Consider the following 20336-nt stretch of genomic DNA (forward strand, 5'->3'; position numbering starts at 1 on the left):
TTCTAATGTGCAACAGTCAGCTGCAAACATTGCCGAGCTTTTGAAGACGGGATTTAAACTTGTGGGGCCTTCTAATGTAGTGCAAGTGATTACAGACAATGCAGCAAATTGCAAGTTAGCAGGTGAAGAATTAAAACAAACGTACAAGTATATTTTTTGGTCACCTTGTGTTGTGCACACACTTAATTTGATCTTCAAGGATTTGGCACGAGTTTCATTGGTTGGGAGAAACATATTTGCAGAGTAAAGAAATTGTGAAGTATATCACAAATCATTCAAAAGCACTAGCAATCTTTAGAAGCAATGAAAAATTAGAATTAATAAAGATTGCAAAAACAAGGTTTGCTTCACATTATACTACTTTGAAACGCTTGCTTGATGTGAGGGAGAGCTTAAGGCTCACAGTAATTTCAGATAGATGGAGCGATTGGAAGCAATCATGCACGGATGAAATTATGAAAAAAGGGCTCTTACAATAGAAACAACTGTTCTTGATGAAGAATATTGGGATTCTGTACGTTTAGCATTATTGATTACAAAACCCATCTATAAGATGATTAAATTTTGTGATCAGGAAGGCCCTATAATTGGTGAAGTGTATGAAGGCATGGACAACATGTTGGGGGAAATCAAAGACAATCTAAAAGGACAACCAGATTTATATGAAAAGATTCATAAGATTGTCTCAAATAGATGAGATAGAATGAATGTGCCTCTTCATAGTCTAGCCCACATGCTTACTCCAAAATATTACGAGTCGGAGTATCTCAAAATCCCAGCAGCAGGAGGGGTCAAACGAGTTTCTCCTGGTAAAAATTTAATTCTATCTATTTAATAAAGTTTAAAGTTAAATGATTTAATTATTTTTATTATTTCATTTGCATTTCTCTTGTTATAGTTACTAAACATTTTTTTTTGCAGAAAAGGATAATGATATCTTAGACGGTGCAATGCTTGCGCTTGAAGTCATATCTTCTGGAAATGAAGAGTTATCTACACTTTATAGGTCACAACTTGTGGCTTTTGCATCAAGAAGTGGAAGATTTAGCCGAAATGCAGCACGAATAGATGCACTGAATCCTACAATGTCAGTGCTTAATTGGTGGCGTTTTTATGGTGGTGATACACCGGAGTTGAGAGCATTAGCCATTAAGGTTTTATCTCAACCTATTAGCACATCTTCTGCAGAAAGAGTGTGGAGCACCTATAGTTACATTCACAATGTTAAAAGAAATAGGCTCAATGAAGATCGTGCTGATACCTTAGTGTATATTCATTCCAATCTTCGATTGATTGACAGGTATAATTAAACTTTGTTGTACTTTTGTTTTGGTATTTTTTTTCTCTTTTTTTATCATTGATTGTTTATTAGTATTCATATTTTATATTCTTGTTATAAAAGGTGCAACAATCGCTATAAAGAAGGGCCTAGTGGAAAATGAGATATCAATCCAGAACTTCCTATTGTAGAAGAAAATACGTTGAGATTAGAGGATATGCGATGGAGAGATTTGGATGATAGTGCACAACAATCAAGCACTATTTCCAAATCCAAACATAAAGATGCACAACCAAGAGCTCCATTACCTCCAATAATTATACGTACAAATGAAGTTCAAGAGGATACAAATCAATCCATCAGAGCTAGTAGAACTGCAGATATACAAGAGCGACCATCAGTTCCTCATGGTCGGATTGATCGTTTCTTTAGCCGGAGACCTACGCAAGGTATGTTGATGTTGTGTTTTTTATATTTTAAATTATGATTTTTGAACATTTTAACTTTTTAACGTATTCATTATAGGAAATGAAGGAAGGAGCAGAAGACATGGTCGTGGAGGACAAGATGCACGTGATGATGCAGAAAGTTCGCGATCTATTGCTGACTTGAAGGGGAAGAGAAAGATGACAGATTAATGAACTCTTGAATTATTATTTTTTTTTATGATGTAGTTGGAGTTGTCCAACTTAAAAACTTTTATGTTACTTTTTTGTCATGGTCTTATAATATTTTTTTGGTATACTTTTATTTTGAATCTTACATGATGAAGTGAAGTAGTGGATTATGTTAATTTTAAGGTTAGACTTAGAGTTTAGAACTTTGTAGCTTATAATTTATAATTTAGAAATTTATAGCTTCTTAGGTCGCTTCCGGTTTGCTTCCTATGTCGCTTCCGAGACGCTTCCGAGACGCTTCCTATGTCGCTTCCGAGACGCTTCCCGGTTCGCTCCTAAGTGGTCCCATGCTTCCCGCTTCCTAAATTTTTGAAAGTGCCTCGCTTCCCGTATCGCTTCCCGCTCCCGCTTCCTCGACTGGCAACTCTGCTCCGGAGCCTTTGTTATGCGATAAACTTCCTTCTCATGGCTATGCTTTGGGAGAATATTTTTCATTGGAAGTTGAGAACTGGTTTTTGATCTTTCTTGAAGGCACTCTATTTGAAAATTCTGCATTTTCTTGAAAGTGCTGTATTTATTCAAATAACAAAAATGAACTATGTGGCCTATAATCTTGAGGCGGACGTGGACTACTGAAATATCTATATTGTTTTGATGATGTATATTTCAAGTTCTAATGTATTGCTTAGGATGCCTAACCCATAATCCAATATTTTATGAGGAAATTTACATAACTAGATGTTGATTTAAGTTAGTACTGTTGCAGTGCGTAAAACATAAACCAAATATTGCTTACTTTTTACGTCCTATATTGCTTCTTGGTGTGAGATATTCCCCTTACATGTATTTGTCACAAAATGGTGCAGATTCCAATGCACTCCATGATGATCTCCAAGACTCAAAACATTATACATTTGAACAAACTTAAGAATTAAAAGACATCAAAATGTAAATAAATAATTTTATTCATAATGAACATTAAAATAAATACAAAATAAAATTACATTCAACCCTCACTATAATATACTCAAAGAAAAATAATACACAACCCTAATACTAACCCTTAGACATACACACACCCTTATTTATAAAAGAGAAAGAGAGGAGAGAAGGAGAGGGAGTCCTCTTTCTAGCTGCTGAGAATAGGTGGTTTTTAGTTTAAGTTCTTTTATATTAGAGGTCTTTTGAAATTTTGTTCTCATAAGGACTTAGATGTAATTTCTCTTTTTAGCCTCTCTCTATTTAATATAGAGAGAAGCCCTAATCTAAGTGTTAACGGGTTTTCTATTGTGCAGCTGTCTCTCTCTCTCTCTCTCTCTCTCTCTACACACAGGTGGCTGTGCATCGCATCTTCTTCTACATGGTATCAAAGCCCTCGATCTCGGGAGCGTGATCAACAGGGACTGATCTTCATCAACGAAGAACAATAACCCTACGACTTATTAAAATCAGGTTTGGTGTTGTTTGATTGTGGAAGATCTGTTAATGTTACCTAGATCTGTCGTTAGATCTAAGGAGAAGATGTGGAGCCGTAACCCTTGAGCTCCTCATCTGGATCTCCTGCCGTGACCTTTTGTTGCCGAGTCCTGTTCCTGCCATGATGTGAGATCTCTCCTGTGTTCGTGAGTTGTCGAGTTGTGTTCCTGCTGTTTGAGAGCAACAGAAATCTTCATTTCCTGTGTTGCTGTGATTGCTGAGTTCTTTCCTGTGCTGATTGCGTGTGATCAGAATTTTGTTGAGTTCTTTCCTGTGCTGATTGCGTGTGATCAGAATTCTGCCGTGATTACAGATTTCTTTTCTGTGCTGATTGCTTGTGATCAAAATATAATTGATTTGTCTAACTGTTGTTAAAATATATGTAATCAATATATTTATACATATATATATATCTATATATATAAATATGTTTATCACACACTACTCGATAAGGGGTAGTTCTGTAAACTCGCCCAATAGGGGCATTGTAGTCTTTTTTTACTTTTCTTCTTTTTCCTTTTTCTTTTTCCTTTTTTTCTTATTTATTTTTTGTTTTTTTGGTTCTTTTTGTGCATTAAATGCACAACCATTGGGGGCCCCAACAAAGAGTCGTTGGGCCCCCAACGGTCACAATTGTGACCGTTGAGAGCCCATCGACTCCTTGTTGGGACTCCCAATGGTCCCTCTCTCTCTATTTTCTCTAACTCTCCCTCACTTCTCTCTTGCCTATAAATAAGTGGGGTCTCCCCCTTTGTAATGAGTGGCTTCTACAAGCCTCTTTGTGCCTTTATAAGATTTTATGCTTTCTAGCCATTATTGGCTTTTGTGTATGTCCTCTTTTGGACTTGTTCTTTGATTTCTATGTGTGAATGTCCATTGTAGGACATACTTTCCTTTTCCGCATATTTCATTACATGGTATCAGAGCCTTGGTTGTGCTCTTGATTCATATAGCTAGTTTTCTAGTTATTTCTCTCTCTTGGTTTGTCCTTCATTCTTGATTATATGATGGAAGGAGAACAAAAGATTGATCTCTCCTTCAAGCTTAATGGTACTAACTACATGATGTGGGCCGTCGCCATGGAGAACAACCTCAAAGGTAAAAAGCTTTGGGGATATGTTATGGGCACTGTTAGGGAACCTCAACTTCAACTTACGAAAATGGATGGTGATCAAGAAAAAGCTCTAGAAGGAAATGCTCGCATGAAGGCTATTGAAGATCACCAATCGAAGGTAGAAGATTGGGAAAATAAGCATGCAAAAATTCTTGCATGGTTCATGAACAATGTGGAGCTAAAGATTTGCGCCAACATTGCTAAATTCCGCCTAGCAAATGAAGCATGGTTCTTTATGAAAGGTATGTATACCCAAAAAGACCTTGCTCGTCAATTCTTTATCCAAGAAAAAATCCGTACCATTAAGCAAGGTGAAATGAGTGTAAGAGATTATTATAGCACTCTTGGACCCTTATGGGATGAGCTATCCCTTCTTGAACCCAAATGGGTATCTAGTGAAGATGTGGAAAAGGGAACGACTTTGAGGAAAATAAAGATATTGATGAAAGCGAATATGCTTTCTTATTTGATCTTCTCTCTCAAGAAGATGTGACTCCTCACGAAGAGGAAGTTCCTAATGATTTAGAGGATACTCCTCTTAGTAATGTTGAAAATGGAAGTAATAATTTTGAGAATAGGTCTATTCAAACCTATGCTAGGCGTGGTCAAGAAGCTCCCATAAGTGCTTTAGAAAAATATTCTCAAAATTCCAACATAGAAGAAACCTCTTTAAGGAGATCTAGCCGAATCTCCAATCCTCCTAATAGGTTTGTTTCCTATGAGTCCCTAACACCTAAATATAGGGCATGCCTAATTGCATTACACTCTTATCATGAACCATCACACTATAATGAAGCCAAAAACATTCCTCAATGGGTTGAAGCCATGAAATTAGAACTTAGTGCCCTTGAAAAGGCTAAAACTTGGGAAATAACTTCGTTACCCACTGGAAAGAAGTCTATTGGATGTAGATGGGTCTTCAAAATTAAAACTAAAAGTGATGGGTCATTAGAACGTTATAAAGCTAGGTTGGTAGCCAAGGGATATGCTCAAGAGTACGGAATAGACTATGAAGAAACCTTCGCTCCCGTAGCTAGCATGACTAGTGTTAGGACTCTTATTGCGGTTGCATCCGTTAAAAAATGACCTATCTATCAATTGGATGTTAAGAACGCATTTCTTAATGACGAACTAAGTGAAGAGGTCTATATGGATCCTCCACCAGGAGTATCTATTGGTGAAAATAAAATTCTTAAACTTAAAAAGGCACTATATGGGTTAAAACAAGCTCCAAAGGCTTGACATGACAGATTTAGCAATGTAATGACTAGCTTAAATTTTCGTTCATGTTATACTGACACTACGTTGTTTGTGAAAAGTGCAGGGTCCTCTGTAGTAATTCTACTACTATATGTTGATGATATGATCATCACTGAAAGTGATGAGCAAGGAATCCATGATATTAAGAAAATTTTAAAAGAAAATTTTGACATGTCTGACCTTGGTTTCTTAAGATATTTTCTGCGTATTGAAGTTGCCTATTCTCCCCGAGGGTATATTCTCTCTCAGATGAAACTTGCCGCTGACATTTGTTCCAAGTCTGGAATTTCGGATGATAAGAAGACAGAAACCCCTGAGGTTATCAATGCAAAGCTAAGGCTGGAAGACGGGACACTTCTCGAGAATCCTACTCCGTACCGTCAACTCGTTGGGTCTCTGACATACTTATCCATCACTCGGCCAGACATAGCTAATGCAGTTCACTCCGTTAGTCAGTTTCCACATGCACCCACAACTGTGCACATGAGTGCAGTCTTAAGGATTGTCAGATATATTAAAAACACCATAACTAAGGGAGTTTTTCTTTCCTCTTCATCATCTCTTGATTTAATTGCTTATACAGATGCTGATTGGGGAGAAAATCCCAATGATAGATTCTCAACCACTGGTTTTTGTGTTTTCCTAGGTGACTATGATTTCTTGGAGATGCAAGAAGCAACACAAAGTGTCATTGTCCTCAACAAAAGCGGAGTATCGTGCAATGGCCACTACAACCATGGAGCTTGTGTGGCTTAGAAGTCTCCTCAGTGATATGGGCATCATCATCTCAGTTCCTTCGAAGATGTGTTGCGATAACAAGAGTGCTATCTATATTGCAAGCAATCACACCTTCCATGAGCGTACTAAACACATAGAGATGGATTGCCACTATGTTCGAGATGAATACCTAAAAGGCACCATAGCACTGCCCTACGTCACATCCGAGTACCAGTTGGCGGACTTCTTCACCAAAGCCCTTGCTGCTCCTCGTTTCATGTTTCTTCTCAACAAGCTTTCGGTTGTATCCCCGTAAAGCTTGAGGGAGGGTGTTAAAATATATGTAATCAATATATTTATATATATATCTATATCTATATATATATAAATATGTTTATCACACACTACCCGATAAGGGGTAGTTCTGTAAACTCGCCCAATAGGGGCATTGTAATCTTTTTTTACTTTTCTTCTTTTTCCTTTTTCTTTTTCCTTTTTTTCTTATTTATTTTTTGTTTCTTTTTTGTTCTTTTTGTGCATTAAATGCACAACCATTGGGGGCCCCAACAAAGAGTCGTTGGGCCCCCAACGATCACAATTGTGACCGTTGGGAGCCCAACGACTCCTTGTTGGGACTCCCAATGGTCCCTCTCTCTCTATTTTCTCTAACTCTCCCTCACTTCTCTCTTGCCTATAAATAAGTGGGGTCCCCCTTTGTAATGAGTGGCTTCTACAAGCCTCTTTGTGCCTTTATAAGATTTTATGCTTTCTAGCCATTATTGGCTTTTGTGTATGTCGTCTTTTGGACTTGTTCTTTGATTTCTATGTGTGAATGTCCATTGTAGGACATACTTTCCTTTTCCGCATATTTCATTACAACTGTGCCCTGAAGACTTATTGGATGTCGTGCCTTATATGTTTGGAGAACAACAGGTGTAGTGAATATTTGTTTTGCGACTGCATACTATCATTGGTCGTGATGTGTTTGGGTGCAACAATGTTCGTGATTCCTGAACTTTAGTTGGTTTTTAGTTGGTTGGTTTATTTCAGAATGTGGATTTCAACAATCGTGATTCCCTGCTGTGTCGAGTTTTTTTTTGGGAAAGAAGCATGGTAGTTTAAGTTATTCTTCTGTCGTGGAAAACAGCAGGTGTGATTTCCTGCTGTGTTGAATTTTTATTGTGTGTGGGCTGCTGTTTTTGTGGAAACATCAGGTGTGATTTCCTGCTGAGTTGAAAATTCCTCTTGAACACTTGCTGTTCAAGTGAGGTAATCTGATTTTTTTTATTTGAATCACATCTTCAGTATGGCTGAAACTTCGAAATGTGATTCCAAAATGGAACATATTGAGGAGTATAAGGCTTTTGCCAACTCCTTCTCGTATGGCTCTTCCGTAAGGTTGAATGAAACCAACTATGCCAGGTGGTTCAAAACTTTTATGATGTCGGTATCTGGACATCGTCGAAAACATATTTTGTTGGAAGGCGAACCCACTGAGAAATTGGGAAAATATGTTACTTGGGATGAAGATAATGACATAGTTATGTCATGGATCATGAATAGTGTCGAACCCCATATTGCAGATGGATTGATGTGCTATAATACAACCAAACTGATGTGGGACAATCTTCGTGATACATACTCAAAAGAAACGAATGTGAGTCGTATCCTGCAAGTCGAACAGGAAATATATAATTTGCAACAGGGAGATCAGACCTTGGCCCAGTACTATGCCTCTGTCAAAGCTGCGTTTGAAAGACTTAATGCTCACATGCCTCTTTGTTGCTCGAAGCAAAAGGATCATCAAGAACAAACCATGGTTGCTCGTTTTCTTACCGGTCTTTCTTCAGATTTTTCTGTTGGAAAAGTTCAAATGTTGACTGGATCAGATGTTCCCACTCTTGCTGATGCGTACAATCGTCTGAGTAGACTTGCGATCTCTCTGCCACAAGCTCAGCCTGTGACTCAGTCATCTGCTCTTGTTGTCTCATCTGGTAATGGGCGTGAAAATATTCAGAATATCAGAGGACGAGGACGTGGACGTGGTATGGGAGGCGGAGGAAAGCTTCAATGTACATTCTGTGGAAAATCTGGACATTTAGAAGATTGTTGCTGGGATAAGCATGGTCGGTCAACCTCTTCTTCATCAAAGTCATATACTCCTAAAGCAAATGTTACTACTATCGAGGCAACAAATGTACAAGAGAATATCTCTGCAAATGAAAGTAGTATCACCCTTAGTCGTGCGAAATATGATGAGCTGATAGCTGTTCGACCTTTGAGTTTCACCCCTCCTGTAGCTGGTGTTGCCTATTCAACCGGAAATCATCTTTATCCGACTGATAGTAAGTGGGTTATTGACTCTGGTGCATCCAGACATTTGTGTGAAAATTCTTGTGTTTTTTCAGATCTAAAGGATATTAAGGCTCAGCTTGGAGTCTCATTAGCCGATGGGAGCTCCTCGGTTGTTGGTCAGAGAAATATTTCTATATCCTCATTACAGTTGAAAAATGCTCTTCATGCTCCAAACTTTCCTCAAAGTTTACTCTCTGTTAGTTGCCTTATAAAAGAACAAAAGTGTAGAGTAATATTTCATCCAATGGGTTGTCATTTTCAGGATTTGCTGACGGGGAAGAAGATTGGTGGAGGCTATGAAGAAAATGGAATTTACTACCTACATCATCCAATGGGTACTGTTCATGCTGCAGTGGAACATTCATTCAGTCCTGTTCAGTGGCATCGTCGTCTTGGTCATCCTTCATTGTCAAAGCTTCGGTTGATCTTTCCTCAGATTTCTTCCACCACATCATTTCAGTTTGAAGCATGTCAGTTGGGCAAGCATCATCGAAGTTCGTTCCCTTCGAGTCAGAGTCAGTCTAGTAATAAAGTTTTTGAACTTTTTCATGCAGATGTATGGGGTCCTAGTAAGATTCCTACTAGGACTCAGTGTCGTTATTATCTTGTTATTGTTGATGATTTCTCTAAGTTGTCATGGGTATTTTTAATAAAAGAACGATCTGAAGTTCCAAGTATTATCAAATCCCTCATTCTTGAAATAAAAACTCAGTTTGAATATATTGTCAAGATTGTTCGCACTGATAATGCTCTCGAGTTTAAATCAACAAACTTCCTGTGCCTATTCATCTTAACAAAATGGGGTGGCTGAGCGAAAACATCGGCACCTGCTTGATGTTGCTAGGACCATTATGATTCAGTCCAATGTTCCTGCGTTATACTGGGGTGATGCGATTACCACTGCTTGCTATCTGATCAACCGCATGCCTTCGTCTTCTGTGGGTGATCAAATTCCATTACATATCCTAAAACCTAATGTCCCACTTTTTTCTTTCTCACCAAAAATATTTGGATGTGTTTGTTTTGTACACAAACTTGGCCCTGACCATGATAAATTAGCCGCTCAAGCTACAAAATGCATATTTATCGGTTATCCAAAAAAATCAAAAGGGCTATCGATGTTATGATTCTATTTCTCGCCGAGAGTATATTAGTGCGGATGTATCTTTCTTGGAATCCTCTCCATATTACTCTATTTCCGGTTCCCCGCTGCAGGTTGATCCAGCTGAGTCTTTTCCATTACCTATACCTCCTTTTCCTTTGGAATCTGTGCCTTCATTACCGAACCAAACTTCATCCTCTTCCAGATTTAATAATCCTCCATTGGTATATGTGCGTAGAGCTCCACTTCCGCAAGAGCCTTCATCTTTTTCTTGTCCTGAGGTAAGTTCTACTGACAATAGTGATCTTCAGGATGATGATAACAGGCCTATTGCTCTACGAAAGGGGACACGACAATGTACCTTATATCCCATATCTCATTTTGTCTCCCATTCCAGAATTGGACATCAGATGAAGTCTTTTATTTCAGCCTTATCTGCTGAAACTATTCCTCTGAACTATCAACAAACAGAACTTGATAATCGCTGGAAGCTGGCTATGCAAGAAGAAATGAATGCTTTAGTATCTCAGCATACCTGGGATCTAGTTGATTCCCCAGCAGATGCTGGCATTGTTGGATGTAAATGGGTATATACAATAAAGTACAAATCTGATGGTTCTATTGAAAGGTACAAGGCCAGATTAGTAGCGAAAGGGTATACTCAGACATATGGTATTAACTTCTTTGAAACTTTTTCTCCTGTTGCACGGATGGGTACCATCCGTCTTGTTCTCTTAGTAGCTGTTCAGCATGGTTGGAGCTTCTGCCAATTAGATGTGAAAAATGCATTTCTATATGGGGATCTATCTGAGACTGTTTACATGCAACAACCTCCAGGATTTGAGGTTAAGGGGAAGTGTCAGAAGGTGTGTAGATTGAGAAAGGCGATTTATGGCTTGAAACAAAGTCCTCGTGCATGGTTTCAAAAGTTGTTTGAAGTGATGTCAAGCTTTGGCTTTAATAGATCAGCAACAGATCATACACTTTTTATAAAGAAAACTAGCTCTGACATAGTTGTTATGGTGGTATATGTGGATGACATCATTCTTACAGGAGATGATGTGAAAGCTATTGAAGCCACAAAGGCTCATCTTCAAAAACACTTTGTTACAAAAGACCTTGGTTCACTCAGGTATTTTCTGGGTATAGAAGTTGCTAGGAGCCGTGAAGGGATGGTTTTGTCTCAACGGAAGTATGTTCTTGACTTATTAAAGGAAACAAGCACGTTGAGAGCTAAACCAACAAATATTCTCATGAACCATAAAGTTCAGTTGTTTGAAGAAGGGTCAAAACCAGTTGATAGCAAAAGCTATCGCTCCCTAGTAGGGAAGTTATTATATGTAACTGTGACCAGGCCGGATATTGCTTTAGCAGTAAGCAAAGTTAGCCAGTTTATGGACAAACCAACTGAGGTACACTGGAATGCAGCCATAATGATTCTCAGATATCTAAAATCTTCTCCTGGAAAAGGGTTATTGTTCAGGAAAGGTGGAACTCTAGAGATAGTAGCCTATTCTGATGCTAACTATGCTGGATCTGTAGTAGATAGAAAATCTACCACAGGATTCTGTGTGTTTTTGGGAGACAACTTGATTTCATGGAGAAGTAAGAAACAAAATGTGGTTTCCAGGTCGAGTGCAGAATCAGAATATCGGGCTATGACCCAAACAACTGCTGAATTGATGTGGGTTCGCACTGTTCTTCATGATCTCCAGGTGAAGGTTTCCTCTCCAATGACCATGATGTGCAATAACAAAGCGGCAACATATATAGCAAACAATCCTGTCTTTCATGAGAGAACAAAGCACATTGAGGTTGATTGCCACTATGTAAGAGATATGATTCAAACTGGTCATATCACTACCAAATACCTAAAGTCGGAAGACCAAGTTGCAGATATGTTTACAAAGCCTCTTGCTAGGCCAAATTTCTCAAAATGTTGTGACAAGTTGAGCATGATTGATATCTATGCTCCAGCTTGAGGGGGAGTGTTGAGAATAGGTGGTTTTTAGTTTAAGTTCTTTTATATTAGAGGTCTTTTGAAATTTTGTTCTCATAAGGACTTAGATGTAATTTCTCTTTTTAGCCTCTCTCTATTTAATATAGAGAGAAGCCCTAATCTAAGTGTTGACGAGTTTTCTATTGTGCAGCCGTCTCTCTCTCTACACACACAGGTGACTGTGCATCGCATCTTCTTCTACACTAGCCAAAGGGAGAAGCCTCCAAACAACTAGAATTCTAGCTAGAATTTTTAGCTGTTGGGACTAAGTCAACTTGTTTGACTTAGTCTCATATATATTACAAATATATATATATATATACTTATATATATTATAATAAATATATATATATATATAATATATACATATAGTATGTATATAAATATATACTTATACATGTGAGCATATATGTATATACTATACTATATACATAAATATGCATATGTACAAAAAACAATATATATATATACACACACACACACAAAATGATACATTAATCTTAACACCCCTCTTAAACTTACAGTGAGTCAAGTTTGCAAATACAAATAAGTAACCCATTAAGTTCTTTCATTTGTCTTCATCAAGTTCTTTCATTCATTGCTTTCTTCAAGAGGCACTCTATCATATGCTACATTACACAGGGAATATTTAATTATCTTTAAATAAAGCTAACAAAACATCCAACTATACAAAAATATATCTTAAGAAGATTTCAAAGGATAATTGTATTAGCTATATATTATGGAGAGATTATGGCCAAGCACACAATATATAAAACTATTTAAGAAGTCAATTTAACATCATTTAAGGTGAATAAAACATTAATTTCAAATACGAAAAACTTTTATCACTTTAATCATACATGAAAACATGGATTCTTTAAAGTCAATACACATATATTTATCACATAAAAGACATGATTATTAAGGAGATAACTCACAAAGGATTTTGAATCACAAAACATTTTTACACCGCGAAAAATAAGAAATAATTTCAATCATTCAACAAAGATTTGAAAAAAACCAAATGCATAATTCAATCGTCTAAGGTAAAATAGTATATCCTTCAAATGCTTAGAAAGCAATATAAGCGGAAATATAAAAGTGATCATAACGAGGATCAACATAGATACAAGAGGAGAATCCAAGCCTTAACAATATTATATTGAGTGCTAAAATGCATTAATTTCCCAAGATATTATACAAAGTGTCAACAATCTCAAGGGCATAACAAATGCACACACAACATAACACAATTTTACTAATGAAATGTTTAGAGAAGCATTAGTCAAACAAAAACAAGAACATCAAGATGAACAAGATAATGCCTCTTATGGGCTTAGCACAAAGTCCACTTGTGAATTAATCACATAACTCCTACACATGAACCACTTAGGGCCATAGAAGAGTTTTGTATAAAATATGCTTGAGAAAGTAATAATCAAATTTATGCAGAACATGCAAGACAATTCATCATGGAACAATTTTTAAATATCCTTGATCATGCTTTTAAAGCATATTAATACAAAATGCATGAAAATATTTCAATAACCATTTGCCATAAATGAGTTTGGAGATTTTAAAAATCACATCAAAAACACAATGAATGATATTTGCAAATCTTAACACTAGTTCGACCTAGGGTTACCAGAAGCACCATAGGGCATTGGAAAGCGCACTTCTTCGAAGCACAAAACATGGCGCTTCTGAAATGTGCTGCGAAGCGCAAAAAAATTTGGGAAGGTCGCTTTCCCTTTTTTTTCATTTTTTTGCGTTTTCATTTTTATTTTTCTTTTTTTTTTTTTTCCCCCCATGCTTCCTAGGGCGCTTCTGGTTTGCTTCCTAGGTCGCTTCCGAGATGATTCCTTGTTCGCTTTTAAGTCGTCCTGCGCTTTCCGATTCCTAAAATTTTAAAAGTGTCTCGCTTCCGGCTTTCACTTTCTTAATCGCTCCCCACTTCCGCTTTCTTAATCGCTTCCCACTCCCATTTCTCTGACCGACAACTCTAGTTCAACCACTACAAGCAATTACCTCACTAGACCTCCAAACCTCAAAATTTAAGTGTATCAGTTACTTGAACAAGCGCCCAATTACAAATGTCTGCAACAATCACCTTTGTTACCATGCACGTGCAATACAGGGCTCCTTGGCAATACAAATTAAGATATCAATAACAAATGTCAGTAACAGTTATCTCTGTGATCGAGCATATACAATACAGGGTTCCCTAGCAATACAAATTAAGAGATCAATAACAAATGTCAATAACAATCATCTCTGTGACCGAACACATACAATATAGGGCTCCTTGACAATATAAATCAGCTACAATCCAAAAGAGGTGCACATAACTCACTTTACAAATAATTGTAAAACTGTAAACAACATCAGTTTCAATGGGTGTACGTAACTCACCACACTGATAATCCAAATCTCTTATAAACAACATTAGTTTCAACAGGTGCACATACCACACCATACTGATAAACAATCTCTTGTCTACATAAAATGACACTTAAATAAAAGGCATAAAAAAGAGAATACACTCGAGGTAAGAAAGCTTGCAATGAAAAAACACTAATGTCACAAAAAAGAATATCAATTTTAATAATCTTTCGAAACACCATGGCTTCAAATAATAGATTGCCATCACATATAAGCAGAGTTATAAGCATCCATTAATAACAATGGCCAAACAACAAATGAGTAATACAACACACTCACAAATCTATAGTTCAAACAACCGTCAGTTATAGCCAAACCACAAGTTGACAATCTAAACTGACATAAAACGAGGTGCACACAACTCACCCCAACAAACATCTCTGATTCAAAATAATGAGTCCAAGAAAAATGATGCATCATGTAAAATTCTGTGATGGATAATCCAAATGCCATAAAAAGACAATACATAACATAATTCAATTTTCAAATATGTGAGTTCATATCAAATATCCGATTTGAAAAGACAAGTTTCAAATCAAATCCAATAAAGTTAGGTAAAGACCTTAGCATAAAAATTAGTGTAATCATATGCACAACAATATGTCAATGGATGCAACTATGTGCAATACAAGATGTCTATGACAATTTTCACAATCTTTAATAAGCAAATAATGAGTCATGCCCAATATAAGCACTCTTCGTAGAGGTGAAAAAATTCTGAAGTTTGAAAATCCTTCAAAAGATCATAAATCTACCAATAAGAATTAAGTGCACTAAGTACATCATATACAAAAGATCAATAAATCTCATTAAAGAGAGACGAACACACGACTAAGAAGTTAGAGCTAAATCATAAGTCTACTATGAAGCAATTGAAAGACAATCAAATGGAGATTCCCAAAGAGCTATATATATCGATCACACTAAACAAAAGATTTTACTCATAATATAATATTTTTCGATAAGCATGATGTAGAATATCAATACACAAGAGAGAAATCACAAAAAATAAACATATTTTTTATACGACAACAAGTCATGCTTATGCCTTTCAATAAAGTCTTTTTAAGGCATATACCAAAAAGAAAATCCTAATCCAACACGTGTCATTTGAAAATAATCTTTACTTAATATAGCAATATTGCTCAAATATATATGAAATAACATATTAAAAAAGACCTCATTAGAAATAGATCACGATAAAAGATCATGCTTGATCACATCATAATATATTAAAAAATTTCAAAGATAGTCCATACATATGTTAAGAAATTTGAATTTTAGTATTTTGCAAAACACATAATATTTTAAGAAGCCACATATTCAACTTGAGTGGATAATTACAAGGGTGTTCTCTAAGGAACACACTTACAATACCTACAAAGGGAACCAAAAAGAGGTGTTCTAGAAGAACACAATTACAGATCCCACAAGTGGGTACACAATAAGGCACAATATAAAAAAAATATTTTTGTTCAAATGAAATGAGTGTGTAAAAGCATATGCAAAATATAGTTTTTCACTACACATATTCATAATCTAAGACATTTCAAAACACGATAATTTTTGCATACTTCACAAAAATATTTATTTTTAACATAACTCCTTTTTAAAACTTACCATACATATAAAAAACAAGAATCCAAAGATACATGCCGGAATGTGAAATCTTTGAATCCATTTCATTTATTAATACAAATCATTTCCAAGATCCCGATGCCTCGCTTTGATACCATGTCACGAAATGATGTGGATTCCAATGCACTCCATGATGATCTCCAAGATTCAAAACAATATACATTTGAACAACAAACTTAAGAATTAAAAGACATATATCAAAATGTAAATAAATAATTTTATTCATAATGGGCATTAAAAGAAATACAAAATAAAATTACATTCAAGCCTCATTACAATGCACTTAAAGAAAATAATACACAACTCTAATACTACCCATCACTCTCTCAACCCTTACACATACACACACACACACACCCTTACTTATAGAGGAAAAAGAGAGGAAGTAGAGGAGAGAAGGGGAGGGAGTCCTCTCAATAGACAAAGGGCGAAGCCTCCCAACAGCTAGAATTCTAGCCGTTGGGACAAGTCAACTTGTTTGACTTAGTCTCATATATATATAACAAATATATATATATATATATTTATTTATATATATTATAATAAATATATATAATATATACATATACATGTGGGCATATACATATATACCATAATATATACATAAGTATGTATATGTACAGAAAATAATATATATATATATATACACACACACACACACAAAAGGATACATTAATCTTAACAGTATTTATATAGTTTTTGTGTAGTATTAGCTGTATTCCAGCCTTCCCTTAAGTTGCGTGCATGTACATGTTTATGTAGATAAAATAATTGATATCATATGTGTGCTACAATGAACCTGCTACTTCTGCTTCTCATTTATCTATGGGGTTTTAAGTCTGTGAATATTCCTACTTGATCTGATACAAAGGCTTCCCATCCTCCCCCTCTTCTCCAGTTCTTCTCTCCTTTGACATCATATAATTGTTAAACCGAGATCTGTTGAGATTGTTATCCAAATGGTCTTGTTTCAACATCCAATTCTCTACTAATGCTATGCAACTGTGTGAGGAAATGATTGATACAAGTCAATATGTTCTTATCATGTTTGATACAGCATTTTTCATGTGAGTTTGCTATTATTAACCAAAATAAGCTTTATCCTCTCAATTTACCATTGTTTTCTCTTGCATGAAGGGGTCAACAAGCAACCAACAGAGGAATGATGTTCCCAATGATCCAAATGGATCTGAGGTTGTTTATTTGAAGGATCATGTTACTATTCACCCGACACAATATGCATTTGAAAGGATAAGTGGGCGGTTGCTTCTAACCAAGCGAGGTTCTTCTTTGTTCATGGTAGTTACTTTTACTATGAAACATAATCATGTGCAAGCTAAATGCTTAATTAATTTAGTGGATCTCTGTACAAAGATTAGCTGAATCTTTTGGCATTAGTTTTACTTAGTGCTGGAGAATTCATTTCTTAAAGGCAAAAGGTGGACTGCATTTTTTTGCAGACATGGATTCCTTACAAGCCAATCACTGGTGGTCTCCCTTCTATGAAGCATAGTTCAAGCACTAGGCTACTAGAAAAAGGTTATAGCTTTTAAGTCTCAGCACATTTTTCATTTTTTACCCTATAATATCTATAAAACTTGTATATTGATTTATTGATTGCACAACTGATAAATGGCAACAGATAGAAACCTTTATACTATCAGGGCACTCCCATTAACAGATGTTAGATCTATTCGTCGGCATACTCCAACATTTGGCTGGCAGTACATTATTGTGGTATTGAAGTCTGGTAATTTTTCTTCCAATCATTCTCTTGCTGTTATGTTTCATTGCATGCTGGAGACTTTGGAGACAAATCATTTTATTTGATGGTATATGGATTGAGGGTTTTGCAGGAAACCTAGTGCATAATAGGTTACTGATTTGTCCTTGAATATCATAGCATCTAGTTTTTATTTGTAAAACAAGCCAATTTATTTTGAGTTCCCTTTTGTTTACAAATATAGTCAACTTTTGTCGAATTCCCTACTATATGACCAATTTTCCTCAAGTTTTAGAGATCATTCGTATTTCTAGCTTGCAAGAAAAGGGGCATGCAGTTTTGTTTCATTATATCAAAGTCTGTCTGAATGAATCACGAAACCACTTCCTTTTACTACATATATCCTATGTAAACAATCTAGGGCCCTAAAGTTGTTGAGAAGAAAAAAGTCCTAGTATTCACATGTTATATGGAACCATTGAGTGCTAATAGGAATGCAATAGACAATATCTCATTTTGCTGGGTGCACATATATCGTGTAGCATAGTTTGCTGTGGAGGAAATGAGCATTACTTGGCATCAACATTGCAAAGATCGTATCATGTTGTAGGGACTCCCATCAGATTGACTGGTAAAGTTCTAGGAAAGGCATATATTGCATTTTACTAGAAGAAAATGATTAAAAAATTTGCAAGCAGTCACTCAATTTTGAGAACATGTTTTTGATGAAAAGGGATTAAGAATTCACTGAGAGAAAGAAGTTGTTTTGGAAACAGGAAATCACCATACCATGAAGTGCAAAGGACTCATCACCTGCCATAGATAGATTACCTCACATGCCTAATCTAGGAGACAGGTCTGAAGTTGGGAGGTTGTCCTGTCCCCAAGGCGAGTGTTCCAATAATCCCCGATAAGGTTGTCGGATGGTTAATATACCATTTAGCCAGCGGTCCACTTTTATTTTAAACATTTTCTTCAGGGTCATACATTTACAAATCTTCGAAAATGAGTTTTCGTTTGATTTTCGTTGTTAGATATGGTTTCTTTGTAACACAATTTCTAATGCCCCCAAAGAAAAATGAAAAACTAAAATGACATTCATGCAATTAAAAGAACCAACGCATGAGTGCTGTATCTAAATACTGTTTTAAAATAACGTAGAAAATCGATTTAATTTGAACGATGTTAAACCGTTGTGACATGAAAAATCAGAAATTTGATAAAATGGTTGAACAAAATTTGAAGCTGTAATGAACTATTAGGTTGCTAGATTTTCTTACTAATTATCTAATTAAAGAGAAGGTTAACTTTTAAACATTCAAAACAGAAGTTAAATTTGTGAAACCTTGTCTGACATCAAATACTTACAAGAATTTAACTTTTGACATAATTATGAGAACTATAATTATCATTCTCATGTTACTAATTTAGAAAAGCCTAGATCTAATTGTAGACTATGTCACATAGGTGCGGATGAGGATGTTACGGGTGCAGGTGCGACACGACAATTTAGAAAAACTTAGGTGCGGGTATATATATGTGTGTATGTGTCACACCTGCATCGGTGCGGTGTGTTGCCCTGTTAGAAGAGCCCGTGATACATAGATTGTAGAAAACTACAACATATTACTTAAAAGAAATTAATTTATGCAAACTTAATCTTTTAATTATCAAAACTATAATTAGTTATTTAATTGATGATCGTAAAACTTCACAGGCCTTGGCAACCCTGCTCTCTGCCCCCTCTATCCTTTTCTCCTGCATCGGTGCGGTGTGTTGCCCTGTTAGAAGAGTCCGTGTTCCATAGATTGTAGAAAACTACAACATATTGCTTAAAAGAAATTAATTTATGCAAACTTAATCTTTTAATTATCAAAACTATAATTAGTTATTTAATTGATGATCGTAAAACTTCACAGTCCTTGGCACCCCTGCTCTCTGCCCCCTCTATCCTTTTCTCCTTCTTTCTTCTAACCCTTAGGGGTACTTATAGAGGAGGTAAATTAGCTAAGGGGTGGGCTAGGTCAGTTAGGTTATATTATATCATTATTGCATATTTACAATTTTGCTCCTAGCTTGACAGATTATTTACATGTAATGCCATTTATTTTTGTTTTCTATTTACTTAAGATATTTCCCTTTAGTTATGATATTGAACGTAACTAAGTAAATGCTTCCTCTTTGAACCCATTACCATTAAAATTAGTTAAAAATTCAAATTCTTGAGGCATAAAAAGTCAACTCCAAGCTTTCAATATAAATTTCAAGGTTTTATGAATCATGCGGAGATTTCACATTTTAAAATTTAAGCATTTTGTTGGTTTTAAATTTTTAAGATTTTTATCTTCACATATTCCTACTTTGTTTCAAAAGTCTAGGACATAATTTTCATAATTGGGTTGTTAAAAAACATTTCCCTTTAAGTACATCCTTTACAATGCTTGGACAACTAAGGATGACAGTTTAACTTTTAGAAGAACTACTATAATTGGGGCAGTATATTACAAGCCTCACCTTTAAAAAATTTCTTCCTTTAAAATAAACAAATTTGTAAGAAATTAAAAAACTATAACAGTTAAAAAAGTAGATCCATATAAAGCAAAGACATGAA

General features: G+C 35.8%; 1 protein-coding gene across 1 annotated transcript in view; it reads left to right on the forward strand.

Annotated features, from left to right (window-relative positions):
• LOC149848007 (RabGAP/TBC domain-containing protein) overlaps positions 1-20336 on the forward strand; it is a 94938-nt gene that overhangs the window by 17560 nt on the left and 57042 nt on the right. Inside the window, exons 2-4 of the mRNA XM_090013621.1 lie at positions 17140-17301; positions 17463-17541; positions 17645-17752. Of these exons, the coding sequence (XP_089869747.1) occupies positions 17140-17301; positions 17463-17541; positions 17645-17752 (349 nt within the window). The remainder of the gene's footprint in view (positions 1-17139; positions 17302-17462; positions 17542-17644; positions 17753-20336) is intronic.

The sequence above is a fragment of the Nuphar pumila genome, chromosome 1 (assembly GCF_984573655.1).
Source record: "Nuphar pumila chromosome 1, dmNupPumi1.hap1.1, whole genome shotgun sequence".
NCBI classification, from domain to species: domain Eukaryota; kingdom Viridiplantae; phylum Streptophyta; class Magnoliopsida; order Nymphaeales; family Nymphaeaceae; genus Nuphar; species Nuphar pumila.